The 22286-nt window shown below is 42.3% G+C and overlaps 1 protein-coding gene across 1 annotated transcript; it reads right to left on the bottom strand.

Annotated features, from left to right (window-relative positions):
- Positions 1-7303: 7303 nt before the first annotated feature.
- On the bottom strand, positions 7304-18321 carry METTL2A (methyltransferase 2A, methylcytidine). Its single transcript, XM_043904953.1, has 9 exons — positions 18200-18321; positions 17903-17994; positions 15681-16036; positions 14561-14610; positions 14162-14222; positions 12311-12450; positions 10367-10473; positions 8942-9007; positions 7304-8083 (listed from the first exon to the last, which is right to left on the bottom strand). Exons 1-9 carry the CDS (start codon positions 18307-18309, stop codon positions 7929-7931), a joined length of 1137 nt encoding a protein of 378 aa, XP_043760888.1. The 5' UTR covers positions 18310-18321; the 3' UTR covers positions 7304-7928.
- Between the last annotated feature and the right edge of the window lie 3965 nt (positions 18322-22286).

Genomic DNA, 22286 nt, shown 5'->3' with positions numbered 1-22286 from the left:
AAGAGAAGACCCCTCTTGGACTTCCCTGGTGGTCCAGTGGTTAAGACTCCATTCTTCCACTGCAGGGGGCCTGGGTTGGGATAGTTTTGCGTGCCTCTCAGTGTGGCCAAAAAAGAAAAGAGAAGACCCCTTTTTACTGAGGAAGGAGGAAGAGGGAGGAAGAAGCAGCAAGACAGAAGCAGGAGCAGGACTGGGGCCCTTGTTAAAAAATTGTTAAGAATTTTAAGATGGTGACAGCAGAGCATCGAACTTGGTGTGGGCCCTTCTGAGCAGCCGGCACGGTGCCACTCCACAGGACACAGCCCATGACACTGGCCCCAGCCCAGCAGACAGCCTTGGGAAGATGAAGGGCTCCTCCCTTCACCCCAGGCCGAGCCTTGCCGGCAGGGCCCTAAGACACAGAGTAAATGCGGTAGATTAAAATTTTTCTATTTTGATGAAAAAGTTGCAAATTGTACAGTGTTGCACAACCAACATAATGTAGCTGATTTCATGGACTTTTCAGAGCTGTATTGATATCACACTTCTGACAGTTGCAGTGTTCTCCTTTCCCCTGGAAGGCGTGGCGGGGGGTGGGGGGGTGGGGTGGGGGGTTTGGGCAGTGCCCCTCTCCTCCTCATGCTCCCCACATGGCAGGGGACAGGATTAACCTCTGAGCAGGTGTGGCATGTTCCCAGGCAGGCACAGCTGGTTGGAGCCAAGAATGTTTAAACCCCTATGTCAAATATCATTTATATCAAACCTCCCCTCCTTAATCTTAGGCTAATTACTTTAACGATTAACAATAGTTGTATGTCCTTGGTAAACTGTTTATTCTCCTTGAACTTCAGATTTCCTCATCTGTAAAAAGGCGATGATTATACTGATACTTCACAGGGGTGCTGTGAGGATTAAACATATGAAAAGCCTTTTTAAAGAGTATTAAGGTTTAAACAGATGCTAGGTAGTGTTACTACAGATCTGCTCTGTTGTTGCCTCACTGGTGTGGACAGCACCATGGCTGAACGGGAGCTTCTCTTTGTAGCACGAACTCCTAGACTCTGGTGTATTCTTTTTTTCCCCCCAGTTTATAGTGTATTTTTAACAATCAACTTCTGATCTTCAGTTTCTCAAGCAGCAGCTTCCTTTCCTGGGGAGATCCCCTTGGCTTGTCAGTCATGCCTCAGATCACAGATCAATAATCCTCATTTATGTACCAGACTCTTGTGAGTTGGGCTGCCTGCATAATTTTAATAGTCCCTAAATGAACCGAGAAGAAAGAATCCAGATCCTGGACCTGAGGGTTCTGAAGGAGACAAGTAATTATTCTTACTCGTTGCTTAGTCAGTTTGGGTAATACTCTTATTAAAATGTGCTGAAGGCAGATACACTTATTACAAGAGTAAGCAATGGTCCCGGAAGTTTCTCTCTGTGATGCAATGGCTGTTCCTTTGGTCTTGAAGGCTCTGCCCTCACACATCCCATGAAGGATGTCACCCCACCTCAGAGGGCCCTTTCCCCTGCTCCCTGCCACCTCTGTATCCTTCCTACTCTGTTTGAATCTTCCTGGTACATGCCCACCTGATTCATGTTGTATGGGTTTATATTGTTGGGATCACCCCATCCAAACATGAGCTCCAAGAGAGAGCTGTGACTCTGCTCTGTTCACTGTGAGGTTTCCAGGACTGGGGCTCAGGGCCTTTCACCAGCAATCGGATCCAGACAGAACTTATATTATTCTTGTTTTTGTTTATTTACTTTTTAAAAAGACTTTTGCTCATGATGAATGATACTTAGGTTACATTTATCATAGTGATATAAAGTTTCCTTTAAAAATAAGTTTAAAACTGTAAGTAATTTAAAAAGATCAAGTGAATAATGTTGGTGCCCACATGTCACAAAAATGGTGTTCTGTGGAAGCCTTTTAGAGACTCTGCTTGGTCTGTAATCCCATTCTGGCACCTGTATACACACACGTAGACACACTCAGTACACAAAGACATCGGCATTAGGAGCTGGGCTATAGTCACTTCCTACAAGTGGACTGAACAGCAGGGAAAGTCCTTCGCCAGACTGGAGGATTCTGGGGAGTACACACTTCCTAGGGCTCCCAGGCCCCTCTACCTTTCTACCTAGGGGTCCATGAGACACCCCATGTCCTTCTACCTTCTGTCTTCTCCCTAAGTCAGCTTGAGCTGCTGCTGATGCTTGCAATCAAAGCCCTGTACACTGCAGTCTCTTGAAGTTAAATACAAACTGGGTGTCGATGCATATCTATTGAGGGGGATGAGGGCATGGCAGGAAGAAGCTATTTAGTTATTCAGTCTTCACGTATCTCTGCACGACTGTGGGTCAGGTGTTTGCCACTTGGCTAAGTGTTGAGAATACAAAGCTCCCCCAAGAAATTCATCATTTAGTGGACTCCACTGAGTGTCAGCCTTAATCAGACAATAAATGTTGAGTAATGGGAAGCAAGGCTGAGGAGGGAGTAGGGGGTTCACTGGCAGCACAGTGCATCAGAGGGCTTTTCTTCCATCCTGCTCCTCCCTGTGGAGGCATTTCTCTAACAAGCTATTGCTGTCTTAAAGGTTTCAAGTATGGTTCCTTCTAAGGATATATATTTTTTTCTTTCCTTCATTTTTGGTGGAGAAGGGAGGTGATATTTAAGGTTTAATGAAGAAATCCAAAATCGGAGAAAGGAAGATAGGGAATGAATGTATGTGCTTACTCAGTCGTGTCTGACTCTTGACAACCCCATTGGTTATAGCCTACCAGGCTTTTTTGTCCATGGGGATTCTCTAGGTATGCAATCTGGGGCTTCCCTCAAGGTGAAGAGGCCAAGTTTGCGCCCTTGGTCAAGGTTACTGGCTACTGTGTCTCAGGGGGCACCCCCAGAGGGTGGAATTTGACTGTGGCTGTTGGTCCCCTAACTTGGTCATGCAGTACATCCCACTGACTACAGGCAAGAGACAATCCATACCCAATCTCGAACCTTAGAAATTCATTGGAATAAAGAGAGGTAGCCGTGACACACCATTTCGGCTTTTTCACTGGCAAAATTTATCACCAGCACTCCTCCCACCCCTCAACCCAGGTTCCCAAATCAACCTGCACACCGAATTAAGAAGCATATAAAAATGTGCAACGCATCAATGCAACTCAGCTCTGAAAATAGCAGCTGCAGCCACAAACCAAACAGGCCTTTGCGAACGGAGTGAAAGCAGCTGTTAGTCCTGAGTCCATCTTTTAAGTCACAGATAAAAGTGCCCCCCACTACTAAAGTAACACCTTTAATCAAAGATAGGAATCAATTTGAGGAAAGTAGTATGTCCTAGCACATTAGATTTTCCCTTTCCTGCTAAGTTTCCAAGGTCCTAATTTCCCAGCCAGAGCCCAGGAGAGTATGAACTCATGTGAAGACAGGCAGTGGACCCATTGCAAAGCAATAGGTTTGACAGCATCAGCAAAGGCCAGGTTCAAGATGAAGCACGCACAATCAGGAGATGAATCACTTCTGAGCCATGAGAACCCAAGGTCTCCAGGGAATAGTGTCACAACCTGACCCTGGGCCATGCCGTCAGGAACACAGCTCCTCTCTGATAGCTCTGGCGCACCCATCTCAAATCAAACTGTCCCTCTTTTTTTAAACAATGTTGAATCTGTCTCCTCAGCCAAATTAACATTACTTAGAAAGATCAGTTTCAGAAACACTACTCTGCTAGACTCGAATGTAAACCACACAACTTCCTGAGCAGTTTCATATGTGGAGCTACCTTCCCAGCCAACACAGCACTTTTCTTGCCTGAAGAGGGTCAAGAGAGTCAGACTGAAAGCCCAGGCAGCCTGTGTTTTTCTGAGTGGCACTGAGGTCATACTTTAATCTACCCTGATCATGTTTAATTGTCTACTGCCCCTCATTAGTGATTCCAAGACTGAAAAATTATGCAAAGTCCCTTACAGAGTTCAAGTTAGCTTGACCGATAAAAAGAGAGCTTGACATATGGCTAAGTGGTAAAGGGATGCGGGGGTGGGCAGGAAGGAAAGATAAAGGCTCAACTTTTATATACCTAAACTCAAAGCATAGGCAGGTACTAGGATAAGGGAATAAAAACTGTTTCTGGGCTTCCCTGGTGGCTCAGTGGTAAAGAATCCACCTGCCAACACGAGACACACATTTGATCACTGATCTGGGAAGACTCCACATGCCATGGAGTAACTAAGCCTCTGCACCACAACTATTGAGCCTGTGCGCTAGAGCTCAGCTGCCACAACTACTGAAGCCCATGCACCCTAGAGCCTGTGCGCCACAAGAGAAGCCATCACAATAAGCCTGTGCACCACTAGAGAATAGCCCCTGCCTGCCGGTACTAGAGAAAAAGCCCGCACAGGAATGAAGACCCAGCACAGCCAAAAATAAAAGGAAAGGAAATAGTCGCTCAGTCGTGTCTGACTCTTTGCAACCCCATAGACTGTAGCCTGCCAGGCTCCTTCTCTCCACGGAATTTTCCAGGCAAGAACACTGGAGTGAGTAGCCATTTCCTTCTGCAGGGGATCTTCCTGACCCAGGGATCAAACCCGGGTCTCCTGCATTGCAGGTGGATTCTTTAACATCTGAGCCAGAAAAATTAAAAATTAAAGCCAATGATCAGGTGTACCAAATAGTCTCCAAACTATAATTTTTCTCTTGTGAGAAAAGTTGCCTTAACTGAAGTGTCAGACCACAATAAATAAAAGCCTTTTTATAACTAGTTGAAACCTCTTAAACTCCACCAAATTTTTTCACTTCTTGGCACATAGATATGCTAATTCTTTGGTTTTCTCCAACACACCTTAAAAAACCATCCCTAAGTGGTCCTTGTTCATCTTGTTTCCCTCTTCATTGGAGCAAATTTCTCAATCACAGCATCTGTCACCACCAGCTTGTCGTGGTGGTGTTGATGCCAGCCAGCACTATGGCAGAAAATCTCCTCCACGGAGAGTCCTATCACTGCCATGTGGATGACAACCTTTTTGGAGGCACCCCCTTGGCTGGCTGGGTATAGGTGACATATAAAAAAATGGTTATATGTGAGGGGATTCAGTTCAGTTCAGTCACTCAGTTGTGTACGACTCTTTGCGACCCCATGAATCGCAGCACGCCAGGCCTCCCTGTCCATCACCAACTCTCGGAGTTTACTCAAACTCATGTCCATTGAGTCGGTGATGCCATCCAACCATCTCATCCTGTTGTCCCCTTCTCTTCCTGCCCCCAATCCCTCCCAGCATCAGGGTCTTTCCCAATGGGTCAACTCTTCACATGAGGTGGCCAAAGTATTGGAGTTTCAGCTTCCATCAGTCCCTCCAATGAACACCCAGGACTGATCTCCTTTAGGTTGGATCTCCTTGTAGTCCAAGGGACTCAAGAGTCTTCTCCAACACCACAGTTCAAAAGCATCAATTGTTTGGCACTCAGCTGTCTTCACAGTCCAACTCTCACATCCATACACGACCACTGGAAAAACCATAGCCTTGACTAGACGGACCTTTGTTGGCAAAGTAATGTCTCTGCTTTTTAATATGCTGTCTAGGTTGGTCATAAATTTCCTGAGGGGATTAGCCCATTATGTTTAGGATTATGGGCATTGGTGACTGTTGAAAAGTGAACAAGTACAGAGACAAAATAGAAACTAGAATAAATCCTGTGGTGTTGGACTGGAATCAAAAGTATTTGTCTGAACTGATGGTTTTCAATACATATTTAAGTAGAGGAATACAGATTCAAGTATGTATATATCATATATCCCTATGCTTCATCCACTGAGGGGGCCAGGGAACAGGCACCCAATAGCGATGAGCACCCTTAGCTTGGTTTCTAAACACCCTGCTCTTCTAATGAAACTAGAACTCCTTGGGGAGACATGGCTGGTTCAGACTGAGACAGAGAAGGTACATGATGAGCCTGGAACAACTTGTGCTTGAAGTGCTGGAATGGTAGTTCATTTGTCCTTTGAAATGAAGAATAGATATACCAAATGATTCCCTTCGGCATCTCTGAAGCATTTACAACAGAAACAGTTTTTATTCCATCTTCCCAGCTCCTGTCTTGTGCTCTGCACCTTAAAAAGTGGAGTCTCTGCCTCCTTTTTGCACATGACAAAGGGTCATAGAAGCACATGAAGGGGTTCCCAAAGGCCAAATCTGGGACAATGTGCATAAAAATCACAAAGTATCAAAATGATAGCAATGTATAATAAGCACTGAGTAAAACAGAAACCCATGAATCCGTAAGTAAATGAATAGAGAAAAGGAAGACTTCCTTAAGCAGAATGACAACCAGAAAGTGTAGGAAGGATGTGGGATTCAAACACACTACCTGGCTACCATCATGATAGAAATTTAGCTAAGAAACAGCAACAGATGCTTAAACAATGGGGTAAAGTTTAAAGAGGAATGGGATATTTAGTCTCAAAGCACTACCTTACAAAATACTCCTTAGGAACTTTTCAGTGGAGAAACCCAGCAGGCACCACTTCAGTTAAGTGATCGAAGTTAACATCAACAATTTAAGATACTTCAAAATCACATACCACAACAGCAACACTTCTGATATTCCTGCCAACAATACGTAACTAAAACCAAATCACGAGGAAGGCATCAACAAACCCAATTTGAGGGCAGTCTGCAAAGGCTTTAATCTTCAAATGTCAAGGTCATGAAAACAAACTTCAAAGATTGTTCTAGGCTGAAGGAAACCGAGACATGACTACTAAATGCAACACAATGGCTTTTTTCTTTTTTGATGATAAAGGATATTATTGGGACCATTGGGAAAACTTGGTTATCTGAGGCTGGCAGTGTTCCATGTTAATTTTTACTTCTGATGGATATACTTGGTGACACAGGAGAATATCTTCAGTTACAGGAACTACACATTATAAAATATTACATAAGATACACAGTAGTGTTGGGACATCATCCTTCAACTTACTCTTAAAAACGATTCAGGGCAGAATTTCCTGGTGGTCTTGTGGTTAAGACTGTGCTTCCACTGAAGGGGGCCTGGGTTTGATCCCTAGTCGGGAAACTAGATCCCACGTGTTGCAACTAAAAAAGATCCTACATGCTAATGAAGATGGAAGATCCTGTGTGCCACAACTAAGACCCAGAGCAGCCAAATAAATACGTTCTTTAAAAAAGAAGAAAAAAATCAATCAAGGGGGTGGGAGAGGGTAGCAATCACATTAAAAAAGTAACAGGGATGGTAGGATCACATTCAGAAGTGAAATGCCTAAAATTCTCCCAATTTCTTTTGCGTCAAAAATTTAAGAGCACACACACACACAAATTTGCTAAAAGTGAAGATCTTTTTAATGTTTTTAGACACAGGTTACTTAAGATGGGGGCAGGGGATGGGGGGAGAACAGTACTTAAAATTCCAAGGAACTAAGGTTAAGCAGAGACCACAACCAAATACTTAACAGGGACACCCTATATTGATGCTGTTTTTCTGAGTCAGGAGAACATCCAAAGACAGGAAATTCTTCCCAGCTTGCTTCCTTGATGATCACTGAGTGAGACTCTTATTCATCTTTCCATGCATCAACTGCTTAGTCCACATATCTGAATCCTCAGATAATTTAATGCAACTCAGTCATTCACTTTATCATATAATACTTTCACATGGATATAAATTCCTGATTCCCATGAATAACATTTCAATTATTAAGTTACAAAATGGCAAGAAAGATTCTTTGAGATCTCCACAAAAGAAAAAAACTTGAGAAAAGTGTATCACAGGGCTTCACAAATATGAAGCAAAACAGTTAGAATCTTGATATAAAATAATTCTCCCCAGGTTCAAATCTGTTTTGAATCCTTGAATGGTTCAATAACAACAAGACACCATTTGTGAATGTTCATTTTAAAAAGCCCAACGAGCCTATGAGTCAGGAGCAGGTGGTGCCTGCCTCTCAGCTGGTGCTAGACACGAGAGGCTTGCGATACTTGCACTGAATCCAAACTCGGTACATTGTCAGTTGTTTCCCTCGATTCACTTGCAACCGGCGATCCACCAGGTTCTGAACCTTTTCCAGTCCAGCAGTAGTGAAAAGTGTGTCCAGTTCATCTAGTTTGGAAAGAGATGTTTATATATTTTCCCCTGAAGAAGCACCGTGTCTACCACTTCCCATGCTAAATGGTCCTCTGTGAGACTGCTGTCCTTCCTCATAGACTTTAAGTGATTTGGGCAGTATGGTTTAGCTACAATTGCAATAGTGGCTTGGTAGCAGCAAGTCCTTGTTTAGGCAGACGAAGGCAAACCATGTGTGAAAGGTGGCCTGGAATGCACCGGGAAAGCCTTTCTAAGAGTCAGCTGACAGGAAAGAATTTTCTACGGTACTATGTACATCTTACAATCATATGCAAAAATTGACATGTTATGTCAAAGCCGTTTCTTTGTTTTTTTTTAAGGGGAGGTTTCATCACTTACTAAAGGCTCAGAAAAGTATGTGACCTGACAGAAGGCCCAGGGAGAAAGTATTCATAAGGCACTGGTGGAGGTGAAAACTGGCAGCAGGACAAGCAGCAGAGGAAAGAAGCTCTGAGTTACACCTGGAACCCAGGGAGCCATGGGTTCACTTAAACTCAGGTACACCTAAGGTACAACCCAGCTTCGAAGCTGAAACAGCTACAGTGCAGTCTTGCAAAATGAACATGTGTCCTGTTTTGGATAAAGTGATGGAGAGAAAGAGCAGGCAGCAGAAGAACAAGGCAGGGACCAAAGGCTCATATAAGCTGAGCCTACTGGGAGAACATTTGAGTAGTTCTAGGTGGCTGGAGGTAGGCTGAGGGGTGGGGAAGGGCAGGGAAGAGGCTGCAAAAGGTTGAGGGACCAGATGATGTCACTGCTGAAAGCACACTGAGGAATATGGAAGTCAGTCCCGGGGGCGCCGTCAGCACAAAGACAAGCGCTTTTGTGTCGTACCTTGTGTGAAGAAGTACACTCTGGTGCCATCGCCTCTCACATAGAAATTTTCAGACAGACACTGACCTGCAGAGGGATGTGGTAAAGACCAGAGAAACTTTAAAGCACTTCTGTGAATTTCACGGTCAATTAAATGTGCATCAAGATATCAATTTCTTGGGCAGAGAACAGATCCTTTTCTAAGCTACCCTGGTACTTTGCAGCAATCTGCAGTCTCTCTCCTACAAAGGAATGATGCTTTGGAGAAGAGCAGCTCCAGGGGAACAATCAAACTTCAGTGTCAGTGAACACATGTAATTCTCAGCCCCCAATTTTACACTTCTGCTCAGGATGAAAATAGCTTGTTTTCTCCTTCCCTCCCCCATTAAATAAATAACACAAACACTTTGTTTAAAAACAAAAGCAAACTTTTAAGAGGCTTTCTGCCCCTTTAAAAACACATAGTAAAAATTCAAGGAATATAGCTAAATTTAAGGAAATCTGAGACAGCCACTATTCCCATTTCAGTGACTGTCCTTTTGCATGTCTCTCCACGGTGTCCACATGCACACTCATAAATAGGATCCCATACATACTGTTTTTATCAAGGACACACTTCCCCTTCTGCTGCTAAGGCCCCCTGACCTTCTCAGTTTAACAACCTGATGTGTAATCAATCCTTCTACACCTTTTGAATGTCAAAGTAATCTTATTTTTCCCTAGCTACTGTTAAACACAGGATTAAGTGTAAAATACCAACCCACACAATGCTTTTCTCACTTGGTCACACAGCCAAGTCCACCCCCCCCGAGACCAGTGGTATGGGGTCCACCCCGTGTGATAAAACACATTACCCTATGCAGAGGCAGTCACTTTGTTTCCAAGGTTTTGCTTATTACACACATACTGTGTGCTCGTTCCTGAATAAATCCCCAAAGGATTGTTGGATAGAATAGATAACACCAAGATGCTTTAGAAAAAAAGGCTGCATCTATTCCTATTTCTGCCTTTCATGGAGGAACATCACTCTCTCTGAGTCAGCCAGCAACAGGTATCTCACTGCTGTTTCCATTTTCTTGAAGTTTTGTTTTTGGCCATTTGGATACACTCTTCAGTAAATCAACTCTAAAACACTTCTCATCTGTTTTCCGAGTGGGTCACTGGTCTTTTCCCTTATCAATTTGCCAGCAGCCCTATTTGAACAGCATAGATATTAAGTCTTTACTGTTCTATTAACTGAAATATTTGTCCTCAATCTGTCATTTGTCTTTTAACTTTTTAATGGCATCTTTTGCCATATCACACTTAAAACATACCACTCTTATCATGTATTAAATGGCTCTCTGTATGAAGCTATATAATTCGAGAGTCTCTATCTTATTCCACTAATTTGTGAGACTATACTGATGGCAAAGCCATTGTTTTGATTATAGTGGGAAAAAATACCTTTTTTAAACCGAAGCTGAGCCATGTCGTAGCGACCATAATCTCGCAGAAGCATTATCCCCCCGGGCTTCAGAAGCCTGCTCAGCCTGTTGATAGCATTCTGCATCCTGAAGGGCAGCAGGGAACGAAGATCAGATCTCTTTAAGAACAGAGTCCCCTCCTAACACCCCTCACAAAAAAGAACAGGTCCCTTGTCTCTGTATTTTATTTGGAAAAGCCAGTGGACTTCCTAACACTGATACATCACCCCTGAAATCTTAGCTCCTATGCTCGTTTCAGTTATAACCTGAGCTCATGCCCAAACCTTTGATGTACCTTCTGCTGTTTGCTTACAACCGTGGCTTCTATCCACCACCTTCAGTATGAAGAGGCCTGCTCCTTCAGCAGGGATCCACCCTGGGGGAAGTTACATGCTCTCTGCCTGGCTCACTTCCCACTCCTCAGGGGGAAGCCATCCCCACACTGGGCTCCCATGGATCTCTGAGGACTCCTGACCACCCAGCGAGGGGACTGCTAGTTGACCCACCCTACCTGCCCACTAGGGCCACGATCTCTGAATGCAGCCTGTCTCTTTCCACCTGTTACATGAGGACTGAATCTCAAGAACTTTACAAGGAGACACAATCTGTATGCAAATGAGTACTCTGGGCAGAGTGTTCTACACTTCCGACTGCATTTTCCATATATAGAGTCTCAGTGTAGGTTTCAGCTTTAACTATTTAAGAAGTATAAATGCTTTGAACTTACAAAAACCACATGAAAGTCTATTTAAATACTGAACAATGAATTTTTTTTTAATAATGTTTTTAATTTTAATGTTTTGTTTCAGTCCATGTCAGTTTAAAACCTGGTGGCTTCCGTGGTAAAGCAGTAAAGAATCCGCCTGCCAGTGCAAGAGACATGGGTTTGACCCCTGGTTCGGGAAGATCCCACATGCCGTGAAGCATCCAAGCCCATGCACCACAACTATTGAGCCTGTGCTCTAGAACCCATGTTCTGCAACAAGAGAAGTCACTGCAATTAGAAGCCCATATACCGCAACTACAGAGTAGTCCCTGCTCTGTGGAACTAGAGAAAAGTGCGAGCAGCAACGAAGACCCAGTACAGCCAATATATAAGTAAATGAAACTATATAAAGTTTACAGCATGTAAGCTGCTGCAATTAATGTTTAAAACCACGCCAGGCTGTTTGGGCTGTCCTCCATCTGCCCTTATTTCACACTCACAATATTCCCATCAGGTCAAGTGACACAGTGCTATCCTAGAGGAAATGTGAGCTAGAGAAAGTCAATCACACCCCACCCCCCCAAAGCACCCCAACTGATGCCGCTTCCTCGAGACAGTATTTCAACTTCATTGGGATGACCGGCTGCCTATGTCCAGAAGCCTTTAATGTTATCTTTTAAGGTAAACCAATCCACTTTCCTTTAATCTTGATTTTACGGAATTCTCCTTCCTAGAGAAGTTTTCTAAAGAACTTAAACATCAGAGAACACTTGATGAGTTAAGTTTCACTGTGTATTTTGTGCTGATAATAAGCCTGGTTTATTTAAAGCATTTAAAAAGCCAATAATGGGATGTTCTTGAATAGCTGTGGCATTCACAGTTCTAAGATATCAGGCTATGTGATCATCAACAGGAAATTTCACTACATACACTAAGATGATTCCCTCATTCTTTGGAGATGTTAAACCATTATCATAAGAAGAACCGACCACTGCAGTCAATAGGCAGAGGTTTAGATGCTTGGAGTCCAACGTGGACTCCAAGACAAACTTAGGAAAGTAGTTGAGAAGCTTCTATCGCTTATAATGAAATACAGCTTCTTCCTGTCTATCAGAACATTAATAAAATCCTTTTTATTAAGGTTCCAACTCTGAGATCAAGGTCCCTGATCAAAGCTTTGTTTTTGCTATGCTACTAGTCAAGGGACTTAAAACTTACTTGTCTGGAATGATTGCTGAGAGAACAAATATAAGGATGATGACATCAAGACTATTCTCAGGCATTGGGTAACTCTTATCTTCATCACACAGATCATGAACAAAGGCAAAACACCGAGAAGGGTCATATGCTGAATTTGTCTGCAGAGAGACGGAAGAGAGGTTAGAAAATGTTCATATAGCCTCAAGAAAAACCATCTTGCTTTAAACATAATCCCTGCTGCTTCCCACTGAGGGAGATAGCTCTAGCCATTACAGTAAACATTGTTACTCTTAGGGTAAGAAGCAGGAACAACTCTAGGAGCCTGTGGAATCTAACTTGTATGTTTAAAATGGTACATTCCTGACTGCTTTACTTCTAGTCTTTATTCTGATGAGGAGTCAGATCTGAGAACTGGAAAAAAATGAGGACGGTAAGTAACCAAAAGGGCAAAGAGAAACCTCATAAGTAGGAAAACAAAACATACTGAAAAAGCATGATTTAAAGCAACTCCCACTACAGCATATTACACAGATCATAGAATTCTCCAGGAAAATCTCTCTCTCCAGGATGTGGAAGATTTAACCTACAATTTATTATCATTAAACTAATTTTAAAAAGTCTCACTATTCATCTGGTATAGGCCCTTAAGAACAGTTTCAGAATTAAAATTCCCTGGTGGTCCAGGGGTTAGAACTCGGCACTTCTACCACCAGGGACCCAGGTCTCATCCCTGGTCGTGAAACTTAGACTCCGCAAATCGAGTGGCAAGACAAAAAAAAAAAAGCCAACCAGAAACATTACCAATCCCTGAGCTCCTATGCTAGGAGCATCATACATGATTGTAACACATGCTTTAGGGTAACTTCCCTATCTACATCTCTCTTCTCCAAAAATGTGATTTTGTTCCTCACTGCTGCTGCTGCTAAGTCACTTTAGTCATGTCCGACTCTGTGCGACCCCATAGGCGGCAGCCCACCAGGCTCCTCAGTCCCTGGCATTCTCCAGGCAAGAACACTGGAGTGGGTTGCCATTTCCTTCTCCAATGCATCAAAGTGAAAAGTGAAAGTGAAGTCACTCAGTTGCAGTCAACTCTTCGAGACCCCATGGACTGCAGCCCACCAGGCTCCTCCGTCCATGGATTTTCCAGGCAAGAGTACTGGAGTGGGGTGCCACTGCCTTCTCCATGTTCCTCACTGGTCACAGCTAATTAACAGGGCAAGTAGATGGTCAGCTGAGCTGAGTCAATCAGACTTTCTGGGGACTCTGGAATCAAGACACTGTCATTCAGGTGAGGTTCTGGGAAAACCCGAAGAGGGGAGACTTATAAGGGACTGAGAGGGGCAAGTATATTAGACCATGTATAAAACCAGGAAAAACCTATCAGAGAAAACCTGGCTGCAAAGAAAAAAAGGAAGCAAAAGGCAAATGGGCAATGAGAGGGAAAACACCATGACCTTGAGGGAGGCGCTGTGACAGAAGAAGAGGGTGGCAGCATCTCACCAGTGTGTCTTTAGTACCTGACACTTTGTCAGGACTGAGTTTTAGTCCTGGCTACACCACATGCCCTTTAGATCTATGACATTCCCTTTAATCAGCTGCGTTTGTCTACAAATTTCTGTAACTTGTAACTCAATCCTAAATGAAACAATCATTTCATTTCAATCCTTAAAACATGACTTTAGGAAGGTCAAGAGACCTGCCCAAAGTTCCACAGCAGGAAAGCATCAGGTTCCATCACCATGTTTGGCCAATTCCTCTACTCCAGACTATTTCAGACCACAGCACAATAAGCAAATAGAGACCTTGATTTTTATGAGGCCCTTTTCCCCTGAAGTCAGTGAAAATTACTGATAGGAGCACTGGACTTACCTTGACAAGTTCTACAGCTGTGGAAGAAAAATCACAACAGTAAACAAAGAGGCTTGGGTCACTGAAATGGGCAAGAAAAAAACCACAGCAGAGGAATTAGATTACAAACTGGATTATGTCTATTCTCTTTACTATGCAGCAGAGTTAAAATATCAAAGGCACCACATGTTAACAAAGTAACAGGTTTAACATTCACTACTTTCCTTGATGACAAAGATAACTTATAAGTCAATTAAGTCAAAACAATCCATAAATGGATAATGTAGACATCTAATCTCCTGTAACCCACAGTTCCCAATAATTGCTGTTACCATTTGAATAGAATAAGAGTTCCAAGAAACAATAATGCATCACTTTTTTCTTTGCTGACATGCTGTTAAACTTTACAACAAACCTTACTTGTTAGTTTGTAGAATTGGGAAGACTGTGTTTCCCACACCACAACCAACCTGCAGACAGAAATCAGAAATGAATTATTAATCACAGAATTCCCAAAGAATTCCCTAAAGTAAATAAATAATCAACAATAGACAATTTGTCTTACTGTATTAGGAAAGGTGTAGTGACCAGAGCTAGAGTAATCATGACATTCCCTGCCCGTGACCTCAGGAACCCTTAAAGAGGTAGCCACAGTAGACGAGAATATGGGCTTTTATTAGCAGGATGGGACCTGGTCTGGGAAAAAGAGCACAGGCTGCTTTTACTTTTTGAGTTTGGGCAAATGGTCCTGTAAACAGAGTATTTTCTTACTGAGCTCCACTATACCATTACTGGAAACACGTTTCTAGTAGGCTGGATTGAAAAAGTCATGAGGGGAACCACGGCAACACTGTCCTAAATTCAGTGCTGGGTGTGGTAATAACGAAAATAGCACCATTTACTAAGAGCTTACTCTGTGTCAGACGCTATCCTCAGCCATTATATATACATTATCTCAATTAACCCTAGTAATAACTATGAGGCAGAAGTCCCATTCCGCTTGGGGAGGATAAGGGACTAGCACAAAGTCATGCCAGAGAACTCAGTCCCAAAACTAATCAGCTTCAGGTGGAGTGTGTAGTCACTTTTGTGAATATTCATTTTACAGTGCACACTTTTCTTTTTCAGGTCTAGCCGAGCCTCTACCATATATCCAGACTGAGAAGACAAGAAATCTCCCACACCTGAAAAGCAGGCATCATCCTAACTAACCTCTCCATCTCATAACTGTATCAGAAGTAACAGAAGTTGTCTTCTGACCTGGGACTCTCTACTAGATGGCAACTTTTGGACAAAATATAATGTTCCCAGGTAGCACTTCAGGTGATCTATCTTTGTTTGTCATGACCAAGGCAGCTGGTCTGCATCTAGGACATTTCAATAGCACAAAAATGCAGGTGATTCCAGGCCGACATAAAAGAGGTGAGTCTAGTCAACTTCATCATCAGAAGTTACTTTGGGGCTCAGCCTCTCTATTGCCACCCTCTGTGCATAAGACAGCCTTGCTAACCCCACTGCCAGGACAATAAAGGGAGGTTACCTCGAGTATTCGGTAGGTTGCTGAGGATCCAGGAAACTCATTAGCACAGATTTCCAGGTGACGGAGTTTCTGAGTTACACTCTCTTCCATAAGAGGTGGCTGTGTCTTATCTCCAAGGCTAACAGAAGAACAACTGTGCTGTTCTTCCATTATTAAATCAGATCCATCCTCACCACTTCTATAGTATTCATATACTTCACTCCTCTTATTCTCTGAGAGCAAATTCTTCAAGTGATTTTGGCTAGGTGCCAGCTCTGGGAATTCAGTAAAAAGCCAATGTCTATCCTTGAAAAACCCGTTTTCATGGATTTTGTAGAAGTCGTTCCAGTATTTGTTGGCATTGATCTCATAATCAACTGTAAATATTTAAGAAAGAATTTTAAGAACCATCTCTCAATTTTATTTGTATACAATATAAATTATCACCCTGCTTCACCAAATTTTATACAAAAAGTTATACTCAAGTAGAGCCTCAGTCTCAGAGCTGGTGGTCATTTCGTCCTATCACACTTGAATTTGCTCTGTATCTTGTCCTTCCAGGGAGTTCAACTTCTACCAAGAAAACTTACTATCAATTCTCCTCCCACATCTTTAGATGGCTCTTAGTGGCTCAGAGGTTAAAGCGTCTGCCTGCAATGCAGGAGACCTGGGTTCGATCCCTGGGTCGGGAAGATCCCCTGGATGAAGGAAATGGCAACCCACTCCAGTATTCTTGCCTGGAGAGTTCCACGGACAGAGGAGCCTGGTGGGCTACAGTCCACAGGGTCACGAAGAGTCGGACACGACTGAGCTACTTCACTTTCACTTTCAATATTAAGCAAAAAACCTGTCTAATCATTTATGGTCAAAAGGTCGTACTATCTCTCAGGGCCATACAGAACAGCTCTTTCGTATTTGAGAGCAATTATTTCCCTTTCTAAAACCTCTTTTACAAGCTAAATGTCCCAGGTTCTTCAGTTATTCCCCATGTGAAGTCAATGGTTATGATATAGGTATGATACTGTATCTTCTTTACATTATATTCCTATATCTGTGGTTCTTTAGTGTGGAGCCCAGAAATGAATTCACTACTAACAGATACTAAACATGGAAATAGAAAATGATGACAAGAGGAAAAGTGTTCAGGTGAGAAGAGATCTGATGATAGAGGACAGTATAGACTAAAGTATGTACAATTTAAAAGAAACCTGTGTTGTTCAAGGTGATCAAGGAAGTCCTAGATTTCAGTTTTACTTATTTATTTTTGAGAAAACACTGGCTTATAACTAGATTTTAGCTTTCTGCTCTTTGCCAATACAGGGCCTTGACTAGTGTAATAGAAGAATAAAAACCTAAGAAATTGGATCTCAATTCCACCGCTACTAACTAAACTGCTTACCTCTGGGCAAGGCACTTAATGTCTTGAAGTCCAAGTTTCTTTAACTGTAAAAAGAGGATATTGGACTATATGATTTTCAAAATCCCTCTCAACCTTAATTTGCTTTGATGTAGTCTTTGTCAAACTATGTAAGGTTAATAATATTTCATAACTGGACTCTTCTACTTGTTCAGAACTATTTCAGTGGGTACGACTCTGCAATTTCTAGTGCCACCTTCAACTGTCACTTAGAACACAGGCCCAACCAGTCCTAGTTTTACTAACTAGGGGTATTTTTCAGTGAAATCATCCACCTCTTCAGAAGAGGCCTTTTTCTTTGGCCAGACTTATTTCCACTCTGATTCATCCATCCTTCCTTTGCAGAAGCCTTACCACCTCATAGTCAACACACAACGAAAAGACACATAACTCACGATTCATTAGCCAGCCGCCCCCCACCCCCCATTATTTAGAATCTGACCACTTGAATCCAGCTGTAATGGCAACATTTCCTCGGGCAAAATGTAATGATATACAAAGTATATCCTCTAAGACACTCATGTTGCCACAGCCAGTCATACTGATACAGGTCTAGTCAACATAATTTAAGACTTTAGTCACTAGAAAATGCTATTGAGATACAGTTATCCTCTTCCAAACAAAAAAGCAAAACCAAAACACCCTTTATGCCCTAACAAGATGTCAAGGCACAGCCCTTCCCCAACCCCTCCCCTTCTCGTTCTATCCCAGTTCTGTTTCAGACCAGTAACAAAGACTCTCGGGGTCTCGGTTCTCTGGCCTCTCCTGAGAGCACGTCCAGCAGGAAGCAGGCTGTCAATACCACTGAGGGTCCACCTGGGCGCACCTTGCTTCTCCTGGCACACCCGCTGAGTACTGTTCTCCTGGACTTTCCTCTCTGCCTCCGCGGCCTGCTCCTCCGACCACTCCACGTTGTCCCTGGGAAAATTAAATGGGCAGCTTAGGCGCCTCAGGTTTTCGCCGCGGGCAGGGAGTCGCTGGCCCCGCAGCGCCTCTTCCACGGGAGGAGAGCGCCAAGAGTAGGCCCGCAGGACTCTGGTCGGCGGTTAGGGCCTTCTCAGAGTGCTCTGCGGCGCTGGGAATGAGGGCGAACCGCAGGCCGGGCGAAGGGTAGGGCACTTACCAGGCATTGTGGTGAAAGACGCGAGCGGGGTCGCTCAGAAACCGACTCCCGAACTGCTGCCTCTTTCCGCAGACCGCGGCAGGATCGCCTTCAGCGAAGGAGCCGTCCATGACACCGGAATCGGAAACACCTACTTTCCCCTCACGCGCGAACGTTCTGCAGGCCACACCCCTTTCGGAAATCGCGGGGTCTGGGCGGGAAAACACGGAGGCCGGGTGGGGCAGCTGTAAAGTTCCCCGTCGCGGCGGCGCTCGGCCTCTGCCTGGTGGGACGGATCTATTTGGGAAGGAGAGTCAGCGGGTTTTCACCCCAGAGTCTTTAGTCCTTCAACAGGCGGGCGAGAAAGTGGTAGACGTTCGACTTGAGCCTCCTTTTAATTCTAGGATGCTCTAACGGGTTCTCAGTTTCTTTTAAGTTGTAAGACAGGAAAAATTTTAAATCACTTTAATAATTAAATAATTACCTAGCTCTACTGTAGAGCAATGGCCAAAATAATTGAGAAAAATAGCAAGCAGGGTGAGGAAATAGGGTAGTTTTCCAGATTTTCAGTGTGAAAAAGGAGAGAAAAAAGTGTGTGGTGGGTGGGTGTGTGTGTGTGTGTGTGTATCCCCACACTTTTTCTGGAGAAAGATATGAAATGAATTTCGAGAACACGAAGTTTAACCCTCAAATCAAATATCCAAGGACAAGTTTAAAAGTGTAACCCCACCACCTAACTTTTTGAATTATTCATATGAAAGCTTATTTGCACAATCAGAATTGTAATACATACACATTTATAGTTATATTAATACATTTTCAGCCTTACATTTGTTTCTATAATTGCTACAAACGTACAAAAGAAGAAAGTATGCTGTCAATATAAGATAAAGTTAATTGAGAAGATTTCCAGAAGAGGGATGACTATCATTTGGAAGAAGAGAAGGGATTAGTTATTTAAGTAATATAGTTCTAGGTTTAGCACACTGGTAACTAGTGATAGCTTGTTGCTGAATCTTTCCATGGTGGTGGTGGTGGTTTAGTCGCTAAGTCGTGTCTCACTCTTTTGCAACCACATGGGCAGTAGCCCACCAGGCTCCTCTGTCAGTGGGATTTTCCAGGCAAGAATACTGGAGTGGGTAGCCATTCCCTTTTCCAGGGGATCTTCCCCATCCACGGATTGAACCTGAGTCTGCATTGCAGGAGGATTCTTTACCAACTGAGCCACCAGGGAAACCCAAGTCTTTCCATAGGCAAAACCAAAGGGAGCGATGATTCTATAACTTTCCCACCAAAAAAAAAAAAAAAAAAAGGAAACAAACCCTAAATCACAAAGAAAAAGACAGGAGTGAATAAAAAAGGTAAGATAGGAAAGAACTTGTAGTTTATTTGAAAACAGCATTGTTTTGCCATTCACATGGTCTTTTGAAACATTTTGAACAAAAGCTCCTTTCCAAAAAGCAAGTACAAGAATTTTTATCTTTTCTCAAGGTCAGTTGTTTGTAAATAAGGTAGTTGGTTCGTATTTATTCTTGATATCTTGTTCTGTCATCTACAGGTTTCTTTCTTTTCTCTCCCCACACCGAAAGATTTGTGGTGCCGATCAACAGTCCTATTGCATATTTTCTTCCAGATAGCTCACTCTGTCTTCACTTGAAGTTACTTGCTATATTAGTTCCAATTATTCACTTCAAGTGTCAAGCAAGTTGGGCTTTTAAATAAGATGTGATAAAGTATCTTAATTTTAACTTTTATACAATTATCTTTGGTTGGCCTGTAAAACTCATTTTTCTCCATCTTTTGAAGCACCTACAATAATATTTCAGAAGGAATTTTGAAGACTTGTCTATCAATCCTTCATGGTATCAGACTGTAGAGTCAGCAAGAACTACCTTTCAGAGGAGCTAAGGGTCCCTCTGCTGGTGAGTAATGAGAATTCTTCCAGCTCAGTGGGTGGCAGGGGTTCAAAGCTGGGAAAGGTTGAGAAATTTCATTCTGGATTATGGCCTTGAGTGTTAACCCTGGACTGAGGTAGTTAATTGTTTAGGCTTTTCTTTCAGTTCCAATCAGTGGAAGGTTCTGGGCTGTGTAAGCATGTGCTCTGGAACTGAAGACTGGTGAAGGGATCCTACTGTCCTAATTTGCTCTCTTTAACGTTTCATCGACCCTGGACAGCCTTTGTAGCAGGCCTATATATTGAATAAGTTGCTTTAACAATGTTAAATTTAAAACAGCTTTTGTGATTTTTTTCCTTATTGCAAATAAATATATGATTACTGTAGAACATTTAGAAGATATAGATAAGGCAAAAGAAGAAAAGAAAATATCATACCCCATCCTTAGTTTAGCCCGTTAGACACTTTGATTTATATCCTTCCAGTGCTTCTTGTTTATAGAAATAATTTTTAAGTTAAATAGTTTTAGAACAAATTACTTTGTGCCCCTCCCTGATTTTTTACAGTTTCATTGAGGTAAAATGGACAATTAAATTCATCCACTTAAAATGTACAGGTTGATGAGTTTTCATAAAAATATGTATTTGTGCAACACCATCCTAGTTAGGGGCTTCCCTGGTGGCTAACACAGTAGAGTCTGCCTACAATGCTGGAGACCTGGGTTCAATCATAATTAAGTTTTAGAACAACTCCGTAAAGTTCTTTCATTCCTTTTAGGAGCTGTAGTCTGCTTTGCAGTTGTGAATATTATTCTTTTATTTGAAGTATCTTTTCCAACATCATTTTAATGACCCTGGTATTGTTTTGTATAGTTATACCATGATGTACTGGACAATTAGGCTACTTTGTTTCTTAGTTTCTTTTTAGTAAAACATTCACCATAAGAAAAATCCTTATAACTAAATCATTTTGTACATTCATTATTATTTCTTTAGGATTAATTTCTAGAAGTGGAAGTGCTGAGTCAATGGTTATAATTAGCTCTGTTATGAAGCTCTGTGTTGTTCAGTTACTAAGTCATGTCTGACTCTTTGTGACCCCATGGACTGCAGCATGCCAGGCTTTCCTGTCCTTTGCTATCTCCTGGAGTTGCTCAGACTCACATCCATTGATTTGGTCATGCTATCTAACCATCTCATCCTCTGTTGCCCCCTTTTCCTGCCCTTACTCTTTGGTCAGAGCATTTTATCTGTCTGTTCATGGTTACATATCTAGGTCTGAGAACAGGATCCAGCACACAGTATGTAACTCAGGAAATAACTGGTGAACGGGCTGAGTACCTGTTGCTATATTGCATTCCATCAGAGAGATGCCAACTTATGCTGTTGTCAACAGTATGTGATAATTTAATAGAATGCATTTCTGTTAAGAATAATTTTAATAGAATGTATCCTAGATTTTCCAGGACAGATCTACTTAAAAATATTCTGTCCTGTTATCCCATTGATCCAAGGAAATATCCCAGGAATTCTAATATTTTGGCATCCAAATGAAATCTCTTAGGTTTTCCTGTTATACTCACACAGCCATACCAAAAAAAAAACCCCCAAAAAACTCTTGTCAAACTGTAAGTTTTGTTTTTTGCATAGATAATGTTATTTATTTTTGTCCCAATCATAAGAATTATAAAAAGTCGCAAATATTTTAGACAGTTTTGAATATTCAAGGTAACAAAAAATTACTTCAGGCTTATTTCTTGAACAGTTTTGGGAGCCTTTGCTGTCTTCATTACTTTTTCCTGGCCATGTTATAATTTTACATTATAAGCCACTGTCTCCATCAGTGTGGAACATGTATTTTCCTTTTTCTAAAAGAGAAAAAGTAATGGATTATATACACTTAAATATGTTAAAATAATAAATGTTATGGTATTTACATTTTTCCACAATAAAAAATTGCAACACCTCACCAAGAAAGAGGGCATGAGATCAGCTGTTTTTCAGAGTAATCCAGGGGATCAGGATTAGGATCTTTAGGAAAACTCAGATCTAATCAACGTTCCCTAGGGGATTGCAAAATTATTCCCTGAAACTGAAAGGTCATTGTCATCTGCTGCTTCTGGCCTCTTTCACAAACAAACAAACAAAAAGAATGCCACTTAAGTTACATAAACTCAGATGCTTATTGCTGAGAGGGCTGTTAGGAGGTCAGAG

This window comes from Cervus elaphus, chromosome 5 (assembly GCF_910594005.1).
Source record: "Cervus elaphus chromosome 5, mCerEla1.1, whole genome shotgun sequence".
NCBI classification, from domain to species: Eukaryota; Metazoa; Chordata; class Mammalia; order Artiodactyla; family Cervidae; genus Cervus; species Cervus elaphus.
The sequence above is the reverse complement of the archived record's forward strand: the minus strand, read 5'-3'. Positions and strand labels throughout refer to the sequence as shown.